We start from the raw sequence: 13,897 nt of genomic DNA on the forward strand, positions 1-13,897 counted from the left end.
TGGAATGTCTTGTTTCTTATGAAAAAATAAATACTACAATATGCACGGAACATATTTTAAACATGTAAACATAAAAAGTATAATTTCTCCTCACCCTCATTTTAAACAAATCAAAAAATGAACTCGTACTTCAATGTCTTATTTTGCAATTTACTGAGCGGACCAAAATTAATTGAAATCGCTTAACTTTGACCATTAAAACTAAAGGTAAAACTAAAGGTAATATATCCCATCGTTACTTTACGGGAGCTAAGAGTTGTGAATGCAAAACTCTGTTTTCTCGCTGCCGATGAGTCTCGCGAGACTTTACACACTGGGTAGCTGAGTTGGAGAGGATCATGGCGGAGCGCAGGAGGCACAAGAAGCGGATCCAGGTAACATCACTTCATTCGTGATGAAATGTTGCTTCCGCCGGTTGGTACACTGCAAATAAAATTCGGGGTCGGTTTGTACGGCTAGCTGTCAAATTTTACCCCTAACGGCAGCATTTTATGACGCAAGAGTCGTTAAATAACTGAGAGCAATTGAAGCTGTAAGTGGCTAACGGTTGCTATCATTAGCAGGGCACCGAAAATAAATATCAGTTTTTACTACGCTTTTTCTAGTGTGCGACCTGTAGCACTCGTACGTGTTTCCCCCGCCATTGAGAGACGTTTCTCCGCTTTCTGTCTTGCTCATCCTTGCAGTCGGTTTTCATCCTCATGGAGGCTGAAGTGGTTATAAATGTTTTCTGGCTAAGCTGCGTCAGCTCTAAGCACTGTTGACATAACGTGGGGCAATTTAATTAGTGAGCTGACACAATACGTTTCTTTATAGGTCCATGAAGATGAATTGTAGACCCTCTTTGAGCACCTTGAAGACAAAAACTTAAAGAGTATATGGACAGAGTACCTACAGGCTTCAATAACTTCGTCCTCACTAGAATACAACGTGCAGTTCACTTCTATTCATTTGAATTATAGTAAATAAAAAAAAATAGGACGAAGATGAAATATTGCTAGAAAATTCCCAGAATTCGTTCTTCTCAATGCTAACCTAGAAAACAAGATGGATGCCTGGCAGCTTGTAAATGTTTAGGTTGATCTCTAATACAATGTTTGTATTTACCTCAGTAATTAACTGCGATCAAAGGAATCTTGCCTCAAACAAACATAACTACATGCATAACTATGCTGTTTGGATTTTATTTTTATCCATTTGTTTCAAGGTGATTCATACCTTTGTAGCAATTAAAATGAGCCTTTAGTGTCTTAGAAAAGTATTTTTACAACCTGAACTACACACACTGAAATCACTTTGGGATTAGATGTGATAGACCAGGGATTGTCTGTCTTCTCGATTCACTTAAAATTTGTCTGCCGCATCAAAAAATGCATTTATTAACATGCACCAAATTAAGTGTATCTTTTATTTCGAAAGGGAATTAAATTAAACAAGAAGTTTTAATTTTTTCTTCAATAAAGCGAATTGTCTAACTTTTCCAAAGGGAAAAAAAAACATATTTAGCAAAATAAGGCCATTTGACTGAGCCTTCCTCATGAATATCAAAAATATAATAGGCAACCCACTTAATAATATAAACAGCTTATTTTGAAACTAAAAAAAAAAAAAGTAAAATTATTGCTGTTTTAAACGCCTTGTGTCATTGCTGTGCTTCCATTGTAGATATTCGGTGCAGATATTGCACAAAAACACAAAAGAAAAACTGCACAAAACACCCGTTATTATTGTCTTTATAATTAAAAAACATTCCTTACAGTACATGTTTTCTACGAGCCACATGTTGAAACCATGTCTAAAATGAACATTATTTAAATAAGGTGCATTACTTATTTCAATAGGTAAATTAAAACAAGTACTCTAGAATTGATTAGGGATTTAAAATAAGTACAAAGCGAAAACATCATTGTATTCCACGTGCTCAGACACAAGTTAGATTTAAAGTACATTCATATATAATATATTACTAAATGTCACTTTGGTTATTGTAAAATTAAATTATTTTTGGCTTTCTTTAGCAAGAACCATCCTCTTGGTTTTTATGATGCTTTTTGTTTACTAATATTCTCTAAGAAACTTCACAGAATGGCTGGACTAATACTGAGGTTGCTTTAAATACAGGTGGGCTTTCTTTACTAACTAGGTCACACCTAAATGTGGTAGATTTTATTTAGAGGTATTACAGTAAAAGAGGAAAAATAAACTTTCTGGCCACGCTGAACTGTTGTAAAAACCATGTATTGTTTTCCTTCCACTTAACTACTACTTTGTTGGTCTATCACAAAAGATCCCAATACAATATAATTAAGCAGCGTTTCCCAACTCTGCTTGTCCTCAAGGCACGATGACCTGCATGTTTTATATGTTCCTCTGCTTCAACACGCCACATTCATATGATTTCAATTCAGCAAAACCCTGCTAAATCAGCCATCAATTGAAATCATGTGTGCTGAAGCAGGGGAATTCCTAAAACATGCAGGGCAGTGTGACTTGAGGACAAGGGTTGAAAAACACTGGATTAAAGGATGGGGTTGTAAGGTACGATGTGAAAAATGTCATAAAAACTTAGGAAAGCACTGTAGGTTACAGTGTGGTACTCCATAATAACTATAATGCAGCACTGAGCATGCAGTTAACATTGTAAATGTGCAGACTGAGACCACAAAGCGACTATGACGTTGAATCAGCATTTCCTTAGAACAGCTGTATCATTCAGACCTGCTTATTTGAGAGGAGCTTATTCTCCTGTGATCAACCCAGGTAGGTCCTCGGTCACACAACCAACAAAGAGATTCCCTATTCCTGCCAGGTGCAACTGATCTGTCTCAGTTGGCTACTTCTCCAAACAAAGGGGTGTTTATAAGCGCGGTTGTTCCTCCTGGTGGGGATCAAAGCCAGCTGGACTGAACGAAGCAGCACAGAATCTCTAGATTGATTCTGCCTTTTTTTTTTGCCTTCGCTGCCATGTTGCTCAGCGCTGCTACCAGCAGAACAGACGACACAGATGTTGAATGAGGAGTGTGTGTCGTAGGAGGCCAGTATATTGTGTTGCTGTTGTCGCTACATCATCAATATGTGTGGAATTGCAATTGAAAAGGATTATTTGGATGTGATATTTGGTTGACTCCTCTACTATTTTAATTGTCATTCATTAAAAAAATGTTTTCCAATAACATTTGTTCATTTAGACGGACTTTCAATGTCCCTAGTTAGTATATATTAATGACCAAGATCCTAAAGGGGAACATTGCGGACGCTGTGATGACGGAAACGAGAGAAATCATGCAACCCCAGTAGTCAGAAATTGCTGCGTTGACTAATTACTGTCAGATTTTTATAATAAATCATATTTTTATGTTTAGTATTTACAACTTCTTGTCTGTTGATCAAAAAACTGGTTTCTGAAAATTACAGAGATGAACAAATTGAACCTTCAATACCAATTTGTACAGATTACCTTGTGAAGGGAAATCATAATGAAGATGTAAGATCAGCATTTGTCAAGTATTATTTATTTTAGGAGCTTAACAAATGTCACACTGTGTGTAGAGAAAACAATATGTCTGAAAAAAAGATAAATTAGATACAAAAGATAAAATGTTATTGGATGTAACATTTAAAGTGTCTTCTGCATCTTCTATTAGTTTCCAACATTTCCAACTCCTCCATGCCACATGGATGTTTCTAGCTTTATAGGAAAAAAGAGGAACTTTCCTGCTTTGTTTATCCTTCCTGTTAGCTACTGAAAGTCTGTCTCTCTCACAGCTGAATTGAAATACAGATGTTTCTAAATACTGTTTTCTTTTAGGTAGCTTCTCAGACCTTCGCACTTTCTCTGACCTCAAATTAAAAATGGCAACTTTTAGTTTTCTTCTTGCACCATTAGCACCCAAAGTAATCTCAGCAACACTATGCAGCCAATTTCCCTTTCCATCTCAAAAAATTACATTTGCTTAAGAACAAACTTATGACACAGCAATGCAGAATTAGCAAAGCAGGTGTTTTATTTTCTCTCAACGGATGTTAGAAGATGCTGGTTTTCCCTCATCACTTACCATCTCATGGGAGATGAGTAATAAGCTGTTAGAAACTTTATATACTGGTGCAGAACAGGTCTAAAAATGAATAGATGCGTAAATGTTTGGTTGTAGGCAGTCAGTTCAGCCACGCAGGCAGCATTTCATACAGACCTCCAGATGTGCACCAACATTTTGATTGATTTCTAATGTCTGTTCACCAGGAATCAGGTAGACTCTTAATATTTCCACGGAAATGATCATAATAAAAACGGTTCCAAGAGAACCTAAACAAAATCTCCATTAATGTTCTGAATTTTAATAAGAAAACTGGGCTCTGTGAGGGCCGCTCCAGAACTTTCAAAAGGTTTTTAGACCAACTTTCAGCTATCCATCTATCCAGTTTCTTTACATTATTCTTCCAAATTCCAACATTTTGCATAGAAAAAAAAGCATAGGAGGAAAACATGCTAGGGTAATAGGAGGGGTAATACTTTTGGCCTTGTCATTTTTTTTAGTTTCCTCATAGCAATTCATTACATTAATGAATATACTGACCAAATTTGTGGAGATTTTCTTTTTTCTTTCGGAAGAAGTACAAATACGACTGATTTTTATTATGGTTATATTAAAGGTTTTGTGTGATTTATTTCTGATCGTAATGCTGCAAGATGTTGGACTCTTCCATCTCTCTTTAAAATACCAGATTTCATGTTAACTGTAATTTTTGCAGGTTAATTTTATGTTTCATACATTGTCTAGTTGTACCCAGTGAGATTTCTTTTATTTTAATAATAGGACCATAATAAACATCATTGTGTCTGACTCTTGGTGCCGTTTGTCTCTGCAGGAGGTGAGCGAGCCCACCAAGGAGGAGAAGGCGGTGGCCAAGTACCTTCGGTTTAATTGCCCCACCAAGTCCACCAACATGATGGGTCACCGAGTCGACTACTTCATTGGTTAGTGCTCAGCTTAACAAACATGAGGAAGACATAATGCTTGGTAGTTTTTGTTTGACATTTTTCTGCCTCACAGGGTTTGTATTTTCTGTATTTTGTGGCACAGCTGATCCCATTTGCCAGTTCTTAGAAATGCTGTGAACTATTAAGCTGCCAGAATAACTTGTGAATGCTGAAGCATTGCCGTTGGCATTTATTTGTAGATGTAGATCTGCACCAAAAACCTTCACATCAAAGTTTTTGGTGCAGTAGGGGTGAGCATTTATCCTATTTATTGTTATAAATTTTTTATCACAATAAGAATTTTAATTTATTGTTGTCAATAAATTCCAATTAGTGATGTTTAAAGGTCCCCATAACCGTCTTTACTGTCTGGATTGATAGTTTGACTGTTTTCTCTTATGTTCGTTAGATAAATCCATCAATAAATATTTATGCATTTGAAAATAAAGTGAATCTGTCCAGTCTAATGAAACAAATCACACTTGTTTGTGTGACTGGTGTCCAAAAGAAGCGGGTTGCAAATAGGAACATTTTTCAAGAGCTGTAATTGCTGTGACACACAGTCACAGTCATACAGTTATCTAAAAAAGAGGTACTAAGTAGCCGTTATTGTCAGTTTTATAGTTGCTACAAAATATTATGATAAAACTGTAAGTCCGTATCACCCACTCCTACTGCTCAGAAATGTACAAAGAAATATTTAACTCCAGTAAAGCAGGGAATAAATGATTCATCCCAGTAGAAATATGTTTTAAATAGATTTGTATGCTCATAGTTTCATCTCAGTGTGCAGCTAATAAATCTTTGTTCTGTATTTCAATCTAAATGTGGACAAACGTGGATAAAATCAGGATGTTCTCTAGTTGGTTGCAGCATAAGACAGTGAGGTGATAATAGCAGCCATTCCTTCCAGCTCAGTTATTGTTCAGGGTTTAATTGTCTGTGGCAGCAGGCAACTGTCTGCACAGACCAGACTCATAAACTCACTGCAGGTTTGTTAACTGAAGCCAAGAAGAGATAAAGACGATACCTGACACCAGCGTGGAGACGGAGGAGGAACAGCAACCTTAAACACATTTATCCAGAACTTCAACGGCGTAACTTAGAGCAAATTCATGCGTTAAAATGGCACAGTCAAAGTCCAGATCTAAATCCAATTAAGAATCTGTTAAATTGACATGAAGGTTTTTTCCAGATAATCTGATTGATGTTGAGCTGTCTGATCAACATCACTGTATTAGGGCTGAAACTGTTAATCACCATGAATGTATTATTGAGATAATTATCCACTGATTTAGTAATCAGATTTGAAAGAAAAATCATTTCCTGAAAGAACAACATTTTCAGAGCAGTAATTAAGACAAACTATACAAAAAAAATTTTGCATTTAAGGCAAAAAAAACCCCCTTTTGTACTTAAATATGTTCTACTCAAAACTCCTCAAGTGGCGCAGGTTTAGATTCATCTAGTTCAAATTGTGTAAACGAAAAAAATCCCATATTAAGCAGCTTTTACTGTGCAATTATTAATCTGTTAATCCCCAAAATAATCAACAGATCAACCCTAAACTGTATTAATGTTAATTAATAAAGTAATAAGAGCTGAGCTTTTTACATGTTAGAAGTATTTGTCTAGCTGCAGATTTATGTTTTGCAACAAATAATCAAGCAATCACTAAAGGAATGCTATTACTGCACTTTAGGCAATAAAATGTTTATTTTCTTATTTTGAGCATAAATTAAATTGTTTATTTGCATCTTTTAATGTATTTCTGCTACTGTGTAAAATAGACTTAAGTAAAAAAAATCTGCAGAATGTGGCCATTTTTAAAATTAAAATAATCAATAGATTAATCATTAACTGAAATAATCATTAGCTGCAGCCCTACAGATGTGACATTTACTGTTTCTCTGCGTTTAGCCTCCAAGGCCGTGGACTGCCTGCTGGACTCCAAATGGGCCAAAGCCAAGAAGGGAGAAGAGGCGCTGTTCACCACCAGAGAGTCGGTGGTAGATTACTGCAACAGGTCCGTAAGCACTTCCAACTTCTGGGTGGATCACTGAGTTTAGCAGTTTTTAGTTTCCAAAGCCACAATTTCTTACACTGTTTCTTTACATTTACAAATATGTTTATTTTATTTTGAAAATGGAAGACTTTAAGCAGTAAATATCACGTATATTTACTACTGTAAATATACTGCTTGTTTGCAGACTCTTAAAGAAGCAATTCTTCCACCGAGCTCTTAAGGTGATGAAGAAGAAGCCAGAGAAAGATGCTAAGAAAGAGAAGGAGAAAGAGAAAATCAAAAGTGACAGCAGCAAAGAGGAGGAGAAAAAAGGGAAGAAGGAGAAAGAGAAGAAGAAAGAGTCTGAAGTTGCTGAAACCAAGAAAGAGAAAAGTGTAAGTGACTTAGAAAAACTCTAGAAATGGACAGTAATTATAGGTTTTCTGCAGCTGCATCTTCATTACTTACAGCCAAGCATCATTTTGAGTCTGTCTAAAGCAAACGCTTCCCCTTATAGATCCACTGGCACAAAATAATATTTGTTCTCAGTTACCTTTACTCTGAGCTGATCGACCTCAAAACAGTCAGTGAGTGGATATTTACCCAGCTGTGAGTTCAAACTTTAAATCTTCGAGGGGAAAACTTTTTTACCTCTTCGGCTTTGTAAAGAAACATTTAGTGACGTCCTAAATATGCAGGTTGGATCATTTATTACAATCCTGCATTTTCCCTAAGAAAGACACGGTGGCATCTGTGACTGGAAAAACTACAAACCCCACAACTAATTAGGAGTGAGCGATGTGATGAAAATGTATCAGTTTTATCAGTATTTCCTTACATAAAGTTCTCGCTCTTAACGAAAGAAAACATGATGTACGGAAGCTTTGTGTGAATCATATTTGATTCAGTTTAAACAATTTTGATAACTTGTCTAAAACAGAATTTCCATTTAAGAATTATGTTACTATGACTTACAATTTATTTTAATTTCAAAAAGAAACCTCCACAATGAGGGTTGTGATTATAAAACAGATTTTTTGTTAACGTTAGGATGAAAGCCCAGGAACCCCAAAGAAGAAGAAAGAAGTGAAGAAAAAGTTTAAACTGGAGCCTCATGAGGATCAACTGTTCCTGGATGGGAATGAGGTGGGAACCTCTGCATTTTTAAAAAGTTGTTCCTTCAGGGAGTGAAAAACGTAACACACGTCTCTTTGCTGCAGGTGTACGTGTGGATTTACGACCCGGTTCATTTCAAAACGTTTGCGATGGGTTTGATCCTCGGTAAGTCAGGCCTGGAACCGAAAGGTTACTGCAAATGGAGGGATCGCCTCACCTTTTTCTTCTTCTTCTTCTTCTTCTTCTCAGTTATTGCAGTGATTGCAGCCACTCTGTTCCCGCTGTGGCCTGCAGAAATGCGTGTTGGAGTTTACTATCTGAGTGTTGCAGCTGGCTGCTTTGTGGCCAGCATCCTGCTTCTAGCAGTTGGTGAGTAGAACTGTTAAAGTAAAATATGTTACAGTTTCACTGTGTTTCTCCATTCAGTCACAATAATGTTTTAAAAATACGTTCATGTGATGTTTGACTCAAAAACAGCTTGAGACGCACTAAATACTAAAATGTAACTAAAACCTTATCGCTAACTGTTCTCGTGTGTTCCTCATGGAGAACCATTTCATTCCAAATTAAAAGAATAAATACTGTTTGTAATAAATAACTACTAAATATGTAATTAGACAAATTAATAGCTCAATAAAATAAAAATAAAATTATGATAAAAAAATTATCAAGAGCTTATTTTGTTAATAATAGTTAATTATTTCTATTATTAACTATTAGTTAGTATTATTCTATTATTAACTATTAGTAAGTAAAAAAATATGTATTTTTTACTTATTTTAAGATTTATTTATGCACTTCAATATTTATTTTGGGATTTATATATTATTTATTTATTTACACCAAAAATATCTTATTTGAATATAAGAATATGAAATAAAAAGAGCTTGGAATAAAAACAGAGTTAGAGAAATAAAAGTATCTGAAATATGTAAAGTAGCTTACAAAACAAAAGTGACAGAATTATTATTAATTATGAAATAAGTGAATAAATACAAACATTAAATAAATCTTGAAATAAATTCAAAAAAACGATATATATATATTTTTTCCCCCATGGAAACATTTATTTAGTTGATATAGCATTTATTAATTATTTATTAATAATGGTATTCATTTGTTTAAATTTGAATTAATGGGCTCTCCATAGATCTCCTGGTTTTGTTTACTAATAAACTCCAATAAACGTCTAAAAAACGTGTCAAACTCAAGACCCGGGGGCCAAATCCGACCTACCACAGCTTTTTATGTGGCCCTCCAGACTATTTATGTAGCTACCATAAATAGAACCTTAGAGTTAACAGTTGGCTGCTTGAGTGTTATTTTCTAAATCAAATCAAATCAGTTTTTATCTTTTTCCTGCCACATTACATCCATCAGTCCATCCAGTTTTTCCACAGTTGAGGAATTTCACATAAACTTAACAGATCCCTGCAGTTTTTTCACACTAATGCATCTTTGTAAATGTTCTTCAAAAATGTCCTAACCCATTTAAGTGATGCTAACTCCCACCAGCAGGCGGCAGTATTTCTTACTTGTACTACAGCCTTACTTAATGCCAAGTTATCGATGAGGCAAGTAACAAAAAAAATCACATCTACCGTCATACATAAGTGCAAATTTTAATTAATAATAGTGTTTAATTTTAAGCAGTACATATTAAATGCAGAGACAGGTATTTATTAACATTTTAACAGTTTGTTAATGGGTTTTATCGATACATTCTGGCACAACTGTCCCTTTGACAACATTTATAATCTTGATACTCCCCAAAATGACGATGAGTTTGACGTCCTGCTCTAAGGAGGTTTACGCAACTGATTCTTTATTTAGTAAAGGTGGTGGAATATGAATGCATGCCACACTTTTCAGATCTTTTTTTATTAAGAATATTGAGAAAGAATGTACTCATGCTATTTAAAAAAGAAAAAAACGACATTTATCAAAGTTTTATGGTGCGCTGTGAGAAAATGGCTACCTATCCAGTCGTTCCTTCTCTCCTCAGCTCGCTGCATCCTCTTCCTGATTATCTGGCTGGTGACCGGCGGACGCCATCACTTCTGGTTCCTGCCCAACCTGACCGCAGACGTGGGCTTCATCGACTCGTTCAGGCCGCTCTACACGCACGAATACAAAGGGCCGCGAAGCAGCGACAAGAAGGGCTCCGATAAGACTGACGAGAAGGACGGCGCCGCCTCCCTCAAGGCGCAGAAGTCCGACAGCGAGGAGAAGTCGGACAGCGAGAAGAAGGACGCCGACGACGAGGAAGATGACGAAGACGAGGAGAGCAAAGAGGCGAAGGGAGACGCAACGGAAGACCGCCACTCGGATACGGACAGCGACCGCCGGGAGGACGAAGGCTCGCAGCACAGCAACGGAAACGACTTTGAAATGATCACCAGGGAGGAGCTGGAGCAGCACACAGAGGAGGAAGAGGAGGAGGAGGAGGAAGAAAACGAGGAAGAAGGAGAGGAGGAAGACGAGGAGACGCACGAGAGGAAAGAGGGTAGCGAGAGTAAAGTCCAGACTGCTGAGACATAAACTTCCTGTTCCATCACTCTCGTTTCCTCCCTCCCTCCCTGCTGTGATCCCAGGACCTGCTCGTCCGGCCTCTCTGGCAGCACAGAGGCTCCGTCTCATGTTGTTGAGATCTTCCTTCCACTAAACAGAACCGGGATAGACACATCGCTCACAGTTTACGGCCATGATGATGGGAAAAATGTTTAAAAAAAAAAAAAAAAGAAGAAGAAGCCTTACAGTGGAAATGATTCCTTTCCAATTAAATGTTATTTATGTTAAAATGAAACTGCTGTTTGCCTGAGGAACCTACCAGTCCAAAACACCGCCTGCCAGGGTCTGGGCATCATTTGGAGAACAAGAGGTCCGATCTGGATGATGGTGGGAAGTCGTGTTTGACCGGTCAGGAAGTTTGGCACTTCCTGACCGGTCATCTGGTGAGTCCGGTAGATTCCTCAGGCAGAAGGACGATCGTTGTGCCAGCTGTTCATCCTGAGCTCAGCCAGTCGGACCAAATCCACAAAACCACAGAGGCAGATTACAGGTTTGCAGATTAGTGCGGGTCTCTGCAGATTCATCTCAATTCATTAATTTATTCACTAATTCAATTCAGAGAGGAAAACTTCTGTGTTACATAGATTCATTGCACATGTTCAGATATTGTACTTGTTTATTTTGATGATTATATCTTACAGCTAATAGCCACATCAGCAGGCCAGTCCTTTTCCTTCTTCTATCCTTGTGGCTTGTGCAGTTTTTGTCATCAGGGTACTTTTTTCTTCCACTTAACTTTCTCTTGAAGCACTAATTCTTGCTTCTCCACATCTCATTTTTTTGCTACATTTTATTTCCACTCAACTTTCAATGAATTCATTTCATTCAAATCAGTTCCTTTTTATTTTATTACATTTTTTTCATTAGCTGTAAGTCTTAGTCACCATGTGAACAAAAATAAACTTTTGAAACATTTCACCGTGTAATAAATCTTAAGTTTCCCTTTTTGAACTGAAATACTTTGTAACTCTAATCGATTGAGATGCACCTGTTTTCTTTTTTTTTTTTTTTTTTTTAATCATCATAGTGCAGTTGCCCTCTCAGTGTAAAATATTTCTTTATGTAATTTATCTTTACAAGTACATTTAAGCTACTGGAGAAAGCTGGCATGCTAAATATTTTTTTTACATTTTGTTAATACTGCAGAATTTGCTGGTAAATAAATTCTTTGAGAGCTAAAGTTGGGATCAAAACCAGATCTAAAGTGAACTCTAGTGCCAAACACACCAAATAACTAAAGTGATGCACGATTAAACTCCAGTTCTGTTTTATTAAACCATTTATTTTGTAACTGCAGTGTCAAAAAGCACAGCACAAAGTTGTTAGCATGCAGGTATACAGAGAGGATTCTGGTCTCAATGAAACCGTTAAAACTGCGTTCACACCAGACTCACCCATAGGAGTCGTTTCTAGACTTGCACAACCAATCAGTGGGCTTATTTTTTGAGTCCAGATCCGCTCACTGATTGGCTGAGGTTCAGTCACTGAGGTCCAAGCTGTTCTTTCACTTTTCTTTGGGTTAGATGCTCTCTTTAGGCATAGCAAGGATTATATTTAAGTATAAAACAGAAATGTATCATTTATATATGGATTCTATTAATGTATCAGATATATGCATATAGTACTCAAAGTCTAAACCTATAAAACAACTTCTTTTCATTTGTTCTGTCATCGTTTTTATCTAAATCATAGAGAATAACTTTTAAAAGGTAGAATCTGGGAATCATTGGATTGCAGCATTATTACCATTATTATTTTTTATTAGATTTGCCGCTATGTCAAAGTGTGTGATGTGGTTGGTTGTGAGTTACCAGGTCTATTTTTCTCCCTCTAACAAAGAAACCTGAAGTTTCCTGTAACACAAACTGATTAAAAGGTTTAACATCAACAGAGCTTTCTGTATGTTGTCTAGTCTGTTTAGTTTTTTTTTCCTTAACGTAGTCCTAACGAGGTGCCGCTTTCTGATTTTCTAATTTGCATGTCGTCCTGTTTATCATTCTGTTTCCATCCTTTTTTATAATTTTTCCTTTTTTTTTTGTTTTAAAACGGGCAAAAGTGCATCTGTATGCGGCGATGCCAGCAGCTCAACTCTGATTCTTCACACAAAACCAAAACGATTCTCCCAGCTATTCTTGACTGTTGCAAACTATCGGTCTGTTGTGTATCGTAGTATTACCCTATGCTGCTGCTGCTGCTGCTGCTTCTCGTCGCACATTTCCGGAGAAAACTCAACGAAAAATGTTTAAAAAAAAAAAAAAAACTTCCACATTTTATCTCTGGTGTCTTTTCTTTTTTTTACCACCATGTCGATATCACTCTCAAGACTGTCTTCTAAGATATCGAAGTGTAATTTACTGAAATTGGATGTCTGGATTATATCTGTATGTTATCATTGCAATAAAAACCTAGAAAGCATCAAGAGAATATGTGTAGTTTCTGTTTCTGTGGGGAAAATGTCAGAGTTATAACAAAACTCTGTTTAGGATGTAATACAAATATATCTTGGAAAATGTTATTTTTAATTTAGTTTGAAAGTGAAACTTAGATCCATTCATCAGTTTATTTTTGTTCATTTTCATTATTTATGAGTAATATAACAAATATTTACTCAATGAGTTTCTATTCTTGCTTTCAGTTATGATTACTTTTTACTTCCACTTAACTTTAAATTCATGTACTTCTCTGTTGAAGTCCTGACAAGCCAGAAAATCTGAAAAGTGAGAATATCAAATACCACAGTTTTTTATCATTTCTGATGACTCCTGTTCAGAAGTTGAATTTCCACAGCTGTAACCTGTGGATGCATTTATGTGGCGGCAGTTCAGGTACTTCTGCCTCCAGCTGTTTCTGAATCTACAGAAAACTGGATCTTCGTTACTTATTCTTGCAAACATTTTCCTTCCACTTAACTTTCTGTGAACAGCCAGTTTCTTCAGGTATTAGTCACCATTAGCCAGACAAATGTAAACACAGCTAGCTGTCTTGCATATTTCTTTAAAAACATTCAGAATTTTGTTTAGCTGTGAAACAAGAAAATGTAACAGGAATAACTCACTGTGTAATGAATCTATATAAAATATTTTACGTTTTTGGTGATATTGCCATTTATGAAAATGTAGAATGTGCATATCATTGTGATAAAACATTACACAAATATATCATCACATGCTGCACTCTGTGGTTTGCTACATAATCATTGTAGAGGGTTGCAAAATAGCTTTGCTAAT

At 36.3% G+C, this 13,897-nt stretch overlaps 1 protein-coding gene across 1 annotated transcript; it reads left to right on the top strand.

Annotated features, from left to right (window-relative positions):
- Window positions 1-264: 264 nt before the first annotated feature.
- sec62 (SEC62 homolog, preprotein translocation factor) lies at window positions 265-13,085 on the top strand. Its single transcript, XM_028020088.1, has 8 exons — window positions 265-374; window positions 4,867-4,975; window positions 6,899-7,004; window positions 7,189-7,378; window positions 8,034-8,129; window positions 8,204-8,264; window positions 8,349-8,468; window positions 10,105-13,085. Exons 1-8 carry the CDS (start codon window positions 339-341, stop codon window positions 10,638-10,640), a joined length of 1,254 nt encoding a protein of 417 aa, XP_027875889.1. The 5' UTR covers window positions 265-338; the 3' UTR covers window positions 10,641-13,085.
- The last annotated feature ends 812 nt before the right edge of the window (window positions 13,086-13,897 follow it).

Source organism: Xiphophorus couchianus, chromosome 6 (genome assembly GCF_001444195.1).
Source record: "Xiphophorus couchianus chromosome 6, X_couchianus-1.0, whole genome shotgun sequence".
In the NCBI taxonomy this organism is placed as follows: domain Eukaryota; kingdom Metazoa; phylum Chordata; class Actinopteri; order Cyprinodontiformes; family Poeciliidae; genus Xiphophorus; species Xiphophorus couchianus.

Bases quoted from the DNA above. Each gene is read 5' to 3' on its own strand.
- sec62 (XM_028020088.1), top strand. From the start codon at position 339: ATGGCGGAGCGCAGGAGGCACAAGAAGCGGATCCAG. The intron at 7,005-7,188 runs GTCCGTAAGCAC...GCTTGTTTGCAG, and splicing joins GTGGTAGATTACTGCAACAG to ACTCTTAAAGAAGCAATTCT. The intron at 8,265-8,348 runs GTAAGTCAGGCC...TCTTCTTCTCAG, and splicing joins TGCGATGGGTTTGATCCTCG to TTATTGCAGTGATTGCAGCC.